This window comes from Clarias gariepinus, chromosome 11 (assembly GCF_024256425.1).
Source record: "Clarias gariepinus isolate MV-2021 ecotype Netherlands chromosome 11, CGAR_prim_01v2, whole genome shotgun sequence".
NCBI classification, from domain to species: Eukaryota; Metazoa; Chordata; class Actinopteri; order Siluriformes; family Clariidae; genus Clarias; species Clarias gariepinus.
Window position 1 is genome coordinate 6,011,682 of NC_071110.1, and position 13,447 is coordinate 6,025,128.

At 36.1% G+C, this 13,447-nt stretch overlaps 1 protein-coding gene and 1 long non-coding RNA gene across 2 annotated transcripts in view; one reads left to right on the forward strand and one right to left on the reverse strand.

The window, feature by feature from the left end:
* nbeab (neurobeachin b) overlaps positions 1-13,447 on the forward strand; it is a 387,766-nt gene that overhangs the window by 127,229 nt on the left and 247,090 nt on the right. Inside the window, exons 9-12 of the mRNA XM_053507055.1 lie at positions 2,354-2,551; positions 4,443-4,576; positions 9,044-9,152; positions 11,542-11,694. Of these exons, the coding sequence (XP_053363030.1) occupies positions 2,354-2,551; positions 4,443-4,576; positions 9,044-9,152; positions 11,542-11,694 (594 nt within the window). The remainder of the gene's footprint in view (positions 1-2,353; positions 2,552-4,442; positions 4,577-9,043; positions 9,153-11,541; positions 11,695-13,447) is intronic.
* On the reverse strand, positions 5,715-6,413 carry LOC128532917 (uncharacterized). Its single transcript, XR_008361329.1, has 3 exons — positions 6,381-6,413; positions 5,910-6,002; positions 5,715-5,792 (listed from the first exon to the last, which is right to left on the reverse strand). It is a non-coding gene; the product is annotated as an uncharacterized LOC128532917 (long non-coding RNA).

Below are 13,447 nucleotides of genomic sequence, written 5' to 3' on the forward strand. Positions count from 1 at the left end.
TTCAGAGCGAGACTTATTTACTTGTTGTTTAGTAGAGCCAAGCAAAGAGTATTGAGTTGTGCATTGCCTTTGGCTGATTATTCTTCACAGAGCTGGAAATCAAAGGGTCTCCTGGGAAGAGTTGAACACTGAGCCATAAAAGAGTCTAAGCAAATGACTTCTTGTATTTATTTATTTATTTATTTATTCATTTGTAATTTCCCTAATGACATCATAAATGGGGGGGGGAAATCTCTACTGCATGTTTAAGCACCACAAATCATGTAAGTGGGTAAAAAGAAACACATTTTTTTTCACATTTTGGAAAAATTGAGATCCCTGTAAAAGATCAAAAAGTGAATCTTACATAACAGTTGACCTTTAAGTGGACACTTTACAAAGCCAGCATAAAGCTGCAGTATTAGAAGTTGAAAGGCTAGCAAGAAGTTGTATTAGCTATATTTTTATTAGGTACATGTAGATTAGACAAAGGTGTGTGTGTGTGTGTGTGTTGTTAACTAGGACTGACATATCTGCAAATGTTGTGCTTCCTAATTAATATTCTGGTATAATCCTCTTGGATGTGGTCCAGCTGTTTGCTTGAAGGACTGCGCATTTTCCTTTGAGGCCGTTTTTGTTCACAGGATTGCTTGTCGCTAGTTCATTGCTACACCATTCGCGATAAACCCTTAAAAATGATTGAATGTTTTCTGCCAAATGATAGAACCATTAGGACTTTGCAGCATCTATTATGCTGGGCTTAAGTGTTTACTATTACCTATAGTAGATTCTAGGCATTTGTACCCAAGAGCTGTGGCTGTAATCATAACGAGTGTCCTGTTGAGGAAATGCTATGCAAATAAAGCATGTCTGAATTATGCCACAGGCAGACTAATTAAGATTTTGCAATGAACAGATGCCAGAATTGCTGTTTTGTCAGACTTTTACTTCACAATACACCCACTTTGCCTGCAATGTTTTAAACTGGGTGGCTTGTATAAATCTGGATGGTCTGCTTTGCAACCCAACATACATACTGTATTGGCTTATTTGTGAAAAGCCATTGGCTTCTACTTGATAATTGCTGTAAATGCTTTAGCTTTGTGTTGAGTTTTTAGTCTTCTGTGTAATATTTTCCAGAGATTTAACAATCCTAGCACCTTTGTGCTAAATCTAGCCTCATTATTATGGTGCATTGTTGGGAGAAAAACTCCTAACGCACAAAAATACCAAACTGCACTCAAAGATTAATGAGAAGCAGAACTTCTGGCATTAATTCAGTCTCTTGCTTCAAGGTTGTTTTTTAGGGATAGAGTGGTATTATCATCTGAAAATAAACTTCTGCATACACAGCGTGGCCAAAAAAGTCACACACTAATATTTCACTCAGACATCTTTATCTTTAACTTTTTTTAACTTACAGCATAAAGACCAGTTTGTGTGTAAAAATGATTCCTCATGCTCCTCACCCTGTTTCATCACACCACGTGAGACTTTTTTTTGCTCGAAAGTTTGGTCTTTATTCTCTTTTTTTTTAATTCTCAGATCTCTGAAACCGAGTATTTCAGACATCTCCATTCATTGATGATTTTCTTCCACAAAATTCAGCAATATCCTTTTAGGTTTTGATAATCTGTTGAAGGGTTTTTAACTTACTTCCAGTAATTTCAAATCAGCCAATTTGTTTTCTTGCTGCACCCCAAAAATTTGTCCCTTTTTTTGATATGGTGACCTTATTTTGGCCAGACATTGTAATTACATTTACGTTTACAGCATTTGGCAGATTCTGTTATCCAAGGTGACGTACAGAAGTGAGTTAATGTCTTCGTTAAAACACCTTCACAAATGGTCTTCAACAAATTACATAAAAAAATGCTTGTTGCCTGGGTAGGTTTCTGAATTCCTGGTAAGCATCTGGTGCACCGACGGCATATCCCGAAGCCTGTCCACAAATCAAGTTGAATAAACATGTTATCCCACATTTTACCAGCACACAGAGCTACAGTAGGCCCATCTGAACGTCTTCACCCCATCATGAACAGACTGCAGATGTTTGCAGTAGACGTGTAGACGTGCAAATTAGACGCATGATTGAAGTGTTATTCGACAGCAGGACCAATACTACAAATGATGACTCAATTACAGCATTCCACAGCTGCCCTCTTCAGCTCCAGCCATGATGGCTTTTACTCACCTCATTCATAATTCATCATATACTTGAGGCTTTGGATGATTTTAATCGCCACATTAAAGAAGCCTGCCATTTTAGTTTCGACAGGAACCGAGTGATTCCTGCAGTCGATTATACCTGTATATCCCTTGCTATTGTGGATCTTTCTTACATTATGCATCCTGTTTTCATGTGTATCCACAGAGCACTTTTAAGTTTAAGTCGGAGAGTGATATCCATCTGGCTGAGCATCATAAGCAGGTGTTGTATGATGGGAAGTTGGCCAGCAGCATCTGCTTTACCTACAACGCTAAAGCCACGGACGCTCAACTATGTCTGGAGTCCTCTCCCAGAGAGAACGCTTCTATCTTTGTCCACTCGCCACATGCCCTCATGCTGCAGGTATGTACAGTATGTGTGTGGGATACTCTACTGTATGTAGTGATAAAATATTTGTGTTGATCAAAATATAACTAAGCCTTAAACATAGATATATCACCCCATACCACAGTGTGTTCAAGTTCTCTACTATGCTTGGTCATAATATATTGATTCATTTCTATACTGTAATGTTATCTACCAAGATGACCCACATACTATCTTATAATAATTAAACATGTGATGTGATGCAGTGGGACTCTTGTGCCAAATATATCGCAGCCATTCTGAAATTTAGTACAACCTGGCAACCTTAAGTGTGAAATTGCTTTTATGCAACCGTTTCACAAGTACCATTTATTATCAATAGATTATGAGTTGTTTGTTTATTAACCAGTTATTGTTCTCCACCAACATGTATCCTTTTATGACAAACAGTGTAATTAACAGAACTAAAATTAGTTTTACATTTTTACCACTACTATGTAGACACAAGCTGAGGATAATAAGTCATGGAGGTGGTGGACAGTCCTGAGAAATTAGCAAAATATTAATTATATTTCCACTTATTTCACTTTAGAATTTCAGGTTCCGTATTCTGTGGTTGATCCCAAATAATATAGACTAAAAATCTAGTGTGCTTTGTAGGGTGTACAATCCCATGTTCCACACAAATAGGCTATAAGAGAGAGGGATTTGGGGTTCAGCCTTGTGTTAGAAGCTACTGTAGTTAGCATTGTAGCTCCTGTTAGAGAATAAAACACCCTGTATGGTTCAGGTGCAATTCATAAAGACTTTGCAACAACAACTAAGAAGACAAGGTGTTGTTACTGCAGATCGGATAGACCTACTTTCGCCCATGCTGTTACCAACAGTGCAATTAACGATTGTTAGAACCTGTGATATGGAGTAATAAATACAGTGGGGCAAAAAAGTATTTAGTCAGCCACTAATTGTGCAAGTTCTCCCACTTAAAAAGATGAGAGAGGCCTATAATTTTCTTCATACTGTAGGTATACCTCAACTATGAGAGACAAAATAAGAAAAGAAAATCCAGAAAATCACATTGTACGTTTTTTAATGAATTAATTGGTAAATTCCTCGATAAAATAAGTATTTGGTCACCTACAAACAAACAAGCAGGATTTCTAGCTCTCACAGACCTGTAACTTCTTCTTTAAGAGGCGTCTCTGTCCTCTAGTTAAAAAGTCCAAGTGGTGTTAGTCAAGTCAAGTCAAGTTTGTACCCTTCCTTGTCATTTGGACGCTACTGTACAATAATCCTTTGTACTTTATATTGTACTGTATCTTCTGCATTTAGGAACATTTCAAGACACATAAACAGATCTATTTATTTCCCGGCTGTAAAGGTACACCACATACACCTTTCATTAAGATAACAGGCATATACAGTATTAAAGGTACAATGGAAAGGTAGTTTACTACTCTCTTTTTTTAATAAATAAAATAAATATAAAATAAAGTTTTAGACATGAAAAAAAGAAATTAATTAAAAAAAACATTGAGTGAATTCAGTCCTGCTTTAGAATCTCCTCGTGGTCTTTTGCTCTACATCAGTAGTTGTAAAATGGCTCTCTTCCTATCAGTTCAACACGTAACTGTAAATAAAATAAAATAAAACAAATAAATCATGGCATGTCGTTCTTTAATAATTGAAAGTTGTAATAATGAAAACATAATTTGGCAGGAAGAGCAACCCTAGTGCTCCAGATTCATTTATTATACCAGGACTACCTGTTGTGTTTGTTTCTTATAAAATAGTTTCAATTAAAGAAAAGCTTGTTAAAATGGGAAACCTACTGTATGATTTCCTATCAAGCATTTCTTTAAAAACGTGGTTTCCTTTCCTAAGCAGCAAATATTCATTCCAATTCATGATGTCTTTTCTTTTGCAGGACGTAAAGGCGATTGTTACCCACTCCATCCACAGCGCCATTCACTCCATCGGGGGCATTCAGGTTCTGTTTCCTCTTTTCTCCCAGCTTGACTTCCACCAACACAGCGAAAGTCAGGTGGAAACCACAGTTTGGTGAGAGACCTTCTGTGAGCTTGTCTTACCTCACCAGTGTATAATATAACCAGAATCCATTCCCTGTTTTTTATAAGCCAGAGTCCGTCTATTAAATGGATGTCAAGTCGCAAAAGTCATGCTTTAAGCATTTGCTTTGTGTGTTATTTTTTTATATGATGTCTTATTGACAGAACCATTCACTTACTGAAAAATGTACACCTGCCTTTTGATTGTGGCCCTAGCTCAGTCGCAGCTTTGGTTAAGTCGGTGTGCAGACTTTTATATGGCCCTGCAGCTACTGTAACTCCTGTCAATACTTATATTGCAGATACAATCTTGTTTCCTCCAGGGAATGTTAAGGATTGAAAATAAAGTTAAAAGCCATGCTTGGATCTAATGTAGCATTTACTGGCTTTTGCATAACCAAAAGCAATCAAGTGCAAACTGCAGACTGATTAGGCAGCAGGCAAGTGTGTAAATCAGGTGCGTTCCCTTATTATGGGAAATCCAAGAATCATACAGACAAGAATCTAAACACAGAATGTTAAATTGCCAACTGGAATATGGGAAAAAAGTGCATAAATTATAAGTACAGTCTTTAAGACTTTAAGAAGAATAATGAATAATGACACACGGATCACCAGGGGTGTAAAAGTTCCTGACGAACTACCCAGTGGGCACAAACTCGTGGAAACCACGTAAAGAAGACGTGTTTTCACCACGTGGAAAAGCCAGGTAATTTAGGCGTAAAAGGCAAGTCCAATTCCACGTGGATTTGACACATGGAATCCACGTGTTTTTTACCACTTGGAAAAGACATGGATATAAGCCCATGGAAAATACGTGTTATGTTCAACGTAAATTCTGCAAAGTTTAAAATGTCTACAACATCAAGTGTAAAGCAGACACAAATTACATAAAAGTTGTAATAACCAATAATTTATTCATATTTCAAAACAAACAATACAAAATGCACATAAAAACTGGGTGTAGTGCATCATACTAAAATACCATAAAAATGTGAATACTAAAAGACTAATTAAACCAACAAAACATCTAAGAGAAGATAGAAAACTGTCTCAAACAGCAAAAGAAACAAAATTACAAAAACATTTACTTAACACTTAATAAATGACACTGCATTCAGCCTTTCTTTCCTCTTAGGTGCAAGGATTACTGGCAATGGTGCTGAGGGCAAAGGCTTCTGTAACATCATGCGCCTTTACTACACTGTCTGTCAAAGGACAAAAATGTTTAGTATAATTTAGATGCATGGACTGCAATTTATTAATACAATCATTGTTTTAATATAAAAAAAGACACGACCACAAGGCACTCTTTAATTACTTACCAGTTATTAATTTGCACAGCGCTGTCAAATGATGTTTTATCCCCTCGTGATCCCTTCATGTTTAGTTGAAACATAAGTGAATTGGTAAGGAATCTAGAAGTAAACAAACTTATCTATTTATCTTCAAAGAAATAAATGGGTAGAGCAACCACATAAGTTACACTGAAAAGTTCCTACTTCTATTCTTAGAAATTCAATGGAACATATATTCTGCAAGTGAATGTTAGTGTTCACTGTCAGAACTCCCCAGTGCATATATTATACATGGTGATGGTGCTGCATTTATGACAAATTATACCTGCTCATTAAATACTAGCCTGTTTTTATGATTTTTGACAAATTAACGTTTGCAATTGCCTGTTATGCTTCGAAGCCTACGTTAGCTACATACATAGATTCACAATCAAGCTAACCGCGTCGGTTAGAACCTACACTAACTGCCACAGAACATACTAGAATATTACTGCTTACCTCAGTGCTCACCCTGTAACATCACACACAAATTTTCTCCGTATGAAACACGATTGCCACGGGTACTTTGTAACTTCAACAGACCACAAATTTAAACAAATTTCGAAGTTTCTAATTTATTTTTATTAGCTATAAATGTTTTGCGCTTCCACTTAAAAAAACGGGATCCAGGAAAGGCTGATCACTGCGCATGCTCAGTACCACTCGCTGGACTGCAAAGTCACTCTGTGCAGCGACGCCTATGTGTCGCCTCTAATAGCACATCGGTGTTCTGAACTACTTTTTAGTTTGCAAATCCAGTGTACGTTGTAGTCAGATGTGGCATTTAGGCGATCAGTAATACATTTTGAAAGTGCCATTTTAGAACACATTTTGGCTCATGTGTTCAACTTTAGAACACATTGGACGCGTCATATGCGTCATTTTATTTTAGAGTGTGTTTAATTTTAATTAATGATTGTCACATTTATGTAAAAACATACAAAATATGCATTCAAAATTAGATCAAGCAACCATCAATAGGTGGTACAAAATTATTTTCCATGTGATATCCACGTGGAAATGCACGAAGAATAATGTAGAACTAAAACTCCATGTGGATTCCACATTAATTTAGAACAGGTTTTCCACGTGCCTAAAACCACGTGGAATCAACGTGGATATCAGGTGAAAATTGGTGGATCCACCACTTCACAAAATATCCACCAGAAATCCACGTGGATTACATGTGTTGTGCCCGCTGGGTATACTTAAGTCAAAATCGTACTTGATTAAATGTACATTTAAAACATATCTATATTTAAACATACTCACTCAGTAGACATTTTATATACAGTATACAAGACATCAATACAGGACATCGCTTGACCAGCCGGTGTGTAAAACAAGATTATTCGATTTTTGTATTTCGAATTAAAACGCTTGTAATTATATGATAAAACTTTTGTTTGGACACCAAAATAAACACCTGGCACCAATGTTTACTAAAATAATTGCAAACACAATTATTAAAGTTCTTGCATTTCTCCGACCACATTGATAATATACGTACAGTATACTGCTTGAAACAGGACTTTTTTTTCCTTTTATTTTTTGAGCTTAATTTTGGTTACAGAATTAGAATTAATAGATTAATCTGCATCAAACCGAGACAGACTATAAACAGACTAAATAACGAGACCTTTTAAGGGAAACACAACAATTCGCCCTCTCTTTGCACCTTTAGATTTATGTAGCCCAGTTTATTTTGTAGTAAACCGATTTGAATTTCATTGTTTGTTAAGGCGCTAAGTTCCTAGAGACTGGTAGGTCTGGACAATTTAAGCTTTCAAAACTTCTGTAGATGGTCCTGACCTGTCCATTGGAAAGGTGTCTTTTTATGGATCTAGTGTTTGTCCTTTAGATGTGAAATGTTTCTTGGGTGCTTAAACTGCATTTGAGATTAGGTCAAATGAGAATGAAAGTTAATCCAGAGCAGGTCTTTTAATGGGATGGCTCAATCTGGCCTAAATTTAACCATCTGACCAATGTTTAGTTCTTATTGGGCAAGAATTAAGGAGTAAAATGTAAATATTTTTTTAACATATGAAAACAGCTCACCCCCAGTTCATTCTCTACAGTATGTTCCATGACTGTCTAGGACACTAAGCACTAACATAAGGATGATGTAAATCCTAAATCCTTTTTGTGGCCAATACCCAGCTGTCATCAGGGCACTTCCACATCAAGGCTACGACCACCAACCAGGCAGGACAGAAGTTATCTTGTACTTCCTTCAAGCCACGTGATGCTACCAACTGCATCTTTTTGGACTGCTTGATCACGCACCATTGAGCGTGGCATATAACACTCAGAGGGTAGCGCTATAAGATAGTGCTCTTATGCTAAAGTGAGCACACAGATGCTTGTGCTCGTGGCTGTAGAGCTGTGATTGATGTAAAAGCACTAAGTGTCTCTCATCCCGCCCCTTTAAGAGAGCTCAGCCAATCAGTTCTCTTTGAGAGGCAAGAGCATCACCCGGATGATGGGGCGGGTCCCTAAGGCAGATAATTTAACACACTAATTCACAAACTTAAGGAGCTAGCTAATAAAAAAATTAGAAAATGTGTTATTTTAAAACAAATTTTTAAATTTGTTCTTATTAACTATCAAACTAACTTAGCTTAATGTCAACACATCATATTTCTTTAGTTTAATAATGTTTAATTTTCTTGTTTGAGGCTAATGAGACTACTCAACCTCTAATAGGAAAAAAAGGAAAAAAAACAATCTGTATGGAAATTGAAATTGATTGAAATTGTAAGAATTAAAAAGTAAGATTTTTTTCTTTTGTTAATTTACTTGAACAAAAAAAGTACCAATATTTAACAGTAGGCAAGTTTTCTCAAGTATTTAACATGCCTGCTAATACTAACAAACACGCAAACAAGAAAGACGTGAACATAGTTGTGAGGACGTTCTGAAACAGAAACAGGAGCATGTGAAATAATTAATTCAAAACCTATTGGAGAACATTATTTACAGCATAACTTAGAAATGGAAAAATAATTTTACTATTTACAACATGACAACTTTGCTGTTCCTGCTACTTTAACTCAGGACAATTTATTGAGATTACTAAAAAAAAGGTTATATTTAGCATAGTATTTATTTCTGTGTATCAGCGCCAGTCTTCTGGGTTTCCTGGTGGAGTTGCTGAAGAGCTCTGTGGCCATGCAGGAGCAGATGCTGGGAGGAAAAGGCTTCCTGGTGATTGGATACCTATTGGAAAAGGTTAGTGCTAATGTTTTTATTTATTTATTTTTACATTTCAGACAGTTTTGTCTACTGTGCAGCTTTCATCTACGAACCACCCTTGGCAATTTTACTGATACAGAAATCTAACTTTTCCATAATTTATACTGGGAACACAATAGTAATAATTGAAAAAGATGATATAGTACAGGGCAGAGATGAGATTGTGGGAAATGACCTAATCGCCACTTATTTGTGTGTACATCCTGTTGAGATCTAAAGCATAGAACTGTGTGAGAATGGAAATATTTAGTGTCCATATATTTAGTGTCCATCTGTCCTGTTTATCAAGTTGACAGCAGTTTTAATATCTTCTGCAAAAATTGACGACTACACTACAGGCTTGTGTACATTTATTAAACAAAGTGTTTTTATCAAAGTCATGCTAACTTTGTCCCAATAGTGGACATCATCGCAACAAGGTTGGTATTTTACAAATTGGGAATCTGGGGAATCTAAAAAGATTTGGAAGGAATTTCCTGATTTTATAAGCCTCTCATTTCCAGGCTGTCACATACTGAGTGTGTATCGATCCAATAAAATCCATAAATGTTATGTAAAAAATTTAATTTTATCTTATACAACAATCCCTGACATTAAAGAAGGAACTTTACGTTAAAATAAGAATTACAGTATAAATCAAGGTGTTACATTGAAAAAAACAATTGTGCTAAAGATAAAATTTGCACAAAAAAAAAAAATTAACATTCGAATGATACTATAAAAATATACAGAGGGAAAGTATAAAGTATGAAAATCTAGATATATAGTAAAGGATTTAATATGATGAATGAAAAAAAGAATTACAACATACACTACTGTCCAAAAGGTACAGTAAATGTGTAATAAGCTAACAATAAACAGTAATGCTATATATTTAACATCAGTTAAGTGTATGAATTATTACACTGAAAACTGTTAATTAATAATTATTAAAATAGCATTTGGCTATTACTGAATAAGGAAAAAGTAAATATTGTTGATAGTGATGATGATTAAAAAGTAATTTAAATATGCTGTTTTTTTCCTGCTACATTTTTGGCAATGATCACATAATATGCTTTTAGGCTTTGACAGCAGAACAGAGAACATCCCAACCAGATGGACATCAGATTTAAAATCACATAAAAAATAATCACACACTTTACAATTGCCATCAATAGTAAGCAATCCCAGAATACACAGCTGATAATATTATAACCTCTACTATTCTCTAGTCTTTTACTTCGCATGATTAAAGCATTTATCAGAGTTAAAAAAAAAAAAAGAAAAAAAAATTACATGACAAAAATCATACAAGGTCACATTTTCTGTTAAACCAGGTGTGTGTGTGTGTGTGTGTGTGTTTGTGTGTGTGTGTTCTTATCTCAATGTGACTGCAATTTGATAAATCTCTAAAAGACTCCAAATTGATAGAGCTAGATTGTAAATGTCAGAATGTGATGTCCCTCAAGGATCCACTCTTGGACCGTTTTGTTTGCACTCCCATTTGTACAGAAAGTGATAAAACATGGCATTAATTTCCATATTTATACAGAGTTTACACAGTCTTAATTAATACATGAACAGTTGAAAAAAAATGTATACTGAATGAAGGAATATTTGCTTCTCTTCCTCCAAATCCTTTCTTCCCCTTTACATCCCTATCTTATTTTTCTTCTCTTTACCCTTTCGTTAATTTCTTATTCTCCTCATTCTTTTCTTTTATCACTTTTTCTATTTATTTTTCTTACATTTATCTCTTTTCTTTTATATTCTTCTTTTCCCCTCTACCTATTTTTTCTTCTCCTCTCCCTTATTCTAATACCACTACTAGTAATAATAGTAGTACTGAAGTAGTATTGAGTGTGGATTAAAATGATCCTCCTGTACATTTCATTAAAAGTAAAGGGAAATGAAAGAGTAGTACATTTAGGTGCTGCTACAGGGGGACAAAAAAAAAATCAATTTCTCAGTCTTCTGAACAGTGATAGATCAGGAAATTAAGCGATCAGGCGGAGAGTCTGACAGATCTACATCCTCCCTTCATCCATCTTCCTCTTCCAAATTCCATTTCTCTTCTTCACCTTGGGCTCAGGAAGAGGGAAAGAGCAGCCCTATTTTGTCCCTCTATAAATGTGAGCTGCCATGAGACAGCACCGGGGCTGAGCTGGTCTCAGTACAACATCACTCCCGCTGCTCGCTGTCTCATTCACACATAGCTCGCCATCTGTTTCGGCCCCGCTCACAGCTCACACCTACCTCACAGGTGCCGTCACATCCACCGCTAATCACCTACAAACTTCTGGCAAAGTTAAAGTCTACACTCACACTCTGCTCCAAAGTCAAACCATTTCAAACTAACTGACGATGCACTTTTGTTGTGTAGTCATCACGGGTGCACATCACCAGGGCTGTGCTGGAGCAGTTCCTGGGTTTCGCAAAGTACCTGGACGGCCTGAGCCACGGCGCCCCGCTTCTCAAGCAGCTGTGTGACCACATCCTGTTTAACGCGGCTATCTGGATCCACACTCCGGCCAAGGTGAGGGACTCCCAGCTGAATTCCATTCTCCACCCGGGTACTCGCTGTTGTTATTTATTTTTTCGCCTAGTCCAGGATGCCCTTCACACAAGCTTTAGAAACTAAGATATTTCTTGGTAAATATTACCGTATCTACAGTATATTCAGATTTTAGTGTAAATGACATGCCTGTACAATAGTTTGGCTTTGGCTTTGTTATGGTCTGCATGTGAGTGTGATTGTGTCCTCACTGACACAAACGAATTGCACACACGGTTCAGGGTTCGATTTAAACATACTGCCCGCTGCATTCGTGAAGGCTGTAGTAGTGTACAGCCTTGAGCCGAGGTTAAATCGATACACAGACTGCATGTCACTTAAGTACATCTGAAAACACATTGATTTCAAGAGATATTGATTATTTTTTTCCTGTATACACAACAGAAATAAATATCTACATAAATGAGTAGAGAAATAAATTAATTCATTATGTTATTGAAACATGGATGCTCACGTCAAAGTACATCATAACAGTCGCTTTTTTTAAACAAACAGATTCACATACTGTATGTTTTGCTATAGTTCATGAGTTATTTATTATAGTTACGTCATTAATTTATGATTGAAAATGACATCTTGTTGTACATTTTTGTATTTGTCCAGTTCTTATATCACGAGGTAGTCCCCTCATTTCCCCTTAGGAACTTTACTTAGTGATCCAATATGAGGGCCGTTCAAGTCAAACTGAGACTTCTGATTGTGCAGAATAACAGAACACATTTATGAAAGTAAAAACTCCCTTTATTTCTCTTTATAATCTTCGGCTATATTAATGCATTTATCCAATGCATTTTTCGCTAGTGCTTGGACACCATTAAGTTAAATAATAATAAAAAAAGCAATGATTAGACTGCCTGCTTTATGTCTGAAACCTCAGCCTCCCAGGAACTCCTTTAATGGACCAAATATGTGAAGATGGCTTGGAGTGAGGTCAGGGCTGTATGGGGAATGTGGAAATCATTCCCATTTGGAGTTCTGTACTGGGTGACTGGTGTTGGTTAATGATTATGTGTACCGTTCCCACAGACACACCATTCGCACCATTCAAATGTTTTACTGCACCATACTGTGCTTGACTTCTTCTATAAATTTAATTGGTTTTATGCATTGCAATGCATGCAACAATTACAAACATTTAAGTCTCAGGTTGACCTAAATGCCCCTCTTAATTTATTATCTAGTTTGATAATCTATGAAGACACTAAATGCAGAATAAACAGGTTCGGCTTGTGGAGGGCGGAAATGAAACTTCTGATTATATTTGGTAAATAATCCTTTAAAAAAAAAGTTTAATAGTAATAATCAGAGTAGTTGCATGACCCTGCACGGATCTTGTTACTTTTATAAATGGAACCCTTTCACCTGTTAATCGGATGGGAATTGGCTCCCTATTTATACTTTCTTCAAATAAATGTTACTTACATTCAATAAGCAGAATTTTTTTTTTGTCAAAACCTGTTTCTGCCACACAGTTATATAGTTGACTATTTATTGATTTCAGTAGGCGTACAGTCAATTTCCTATCCGAATACTGCAGCGTGCTCATGTATTATATTCAGTAAAGATATCTGGAGGACATTTTTCTGTGACCTACGTACTATACAACTGAAGACTCACTAAAAACAAAGCAAATGGAACTGAGGACTCAGCTAAACTAAAATGAACTGTTTGTCACATTGTGCATCTCGCAGCGTGTGCATATATTTGGACTGGA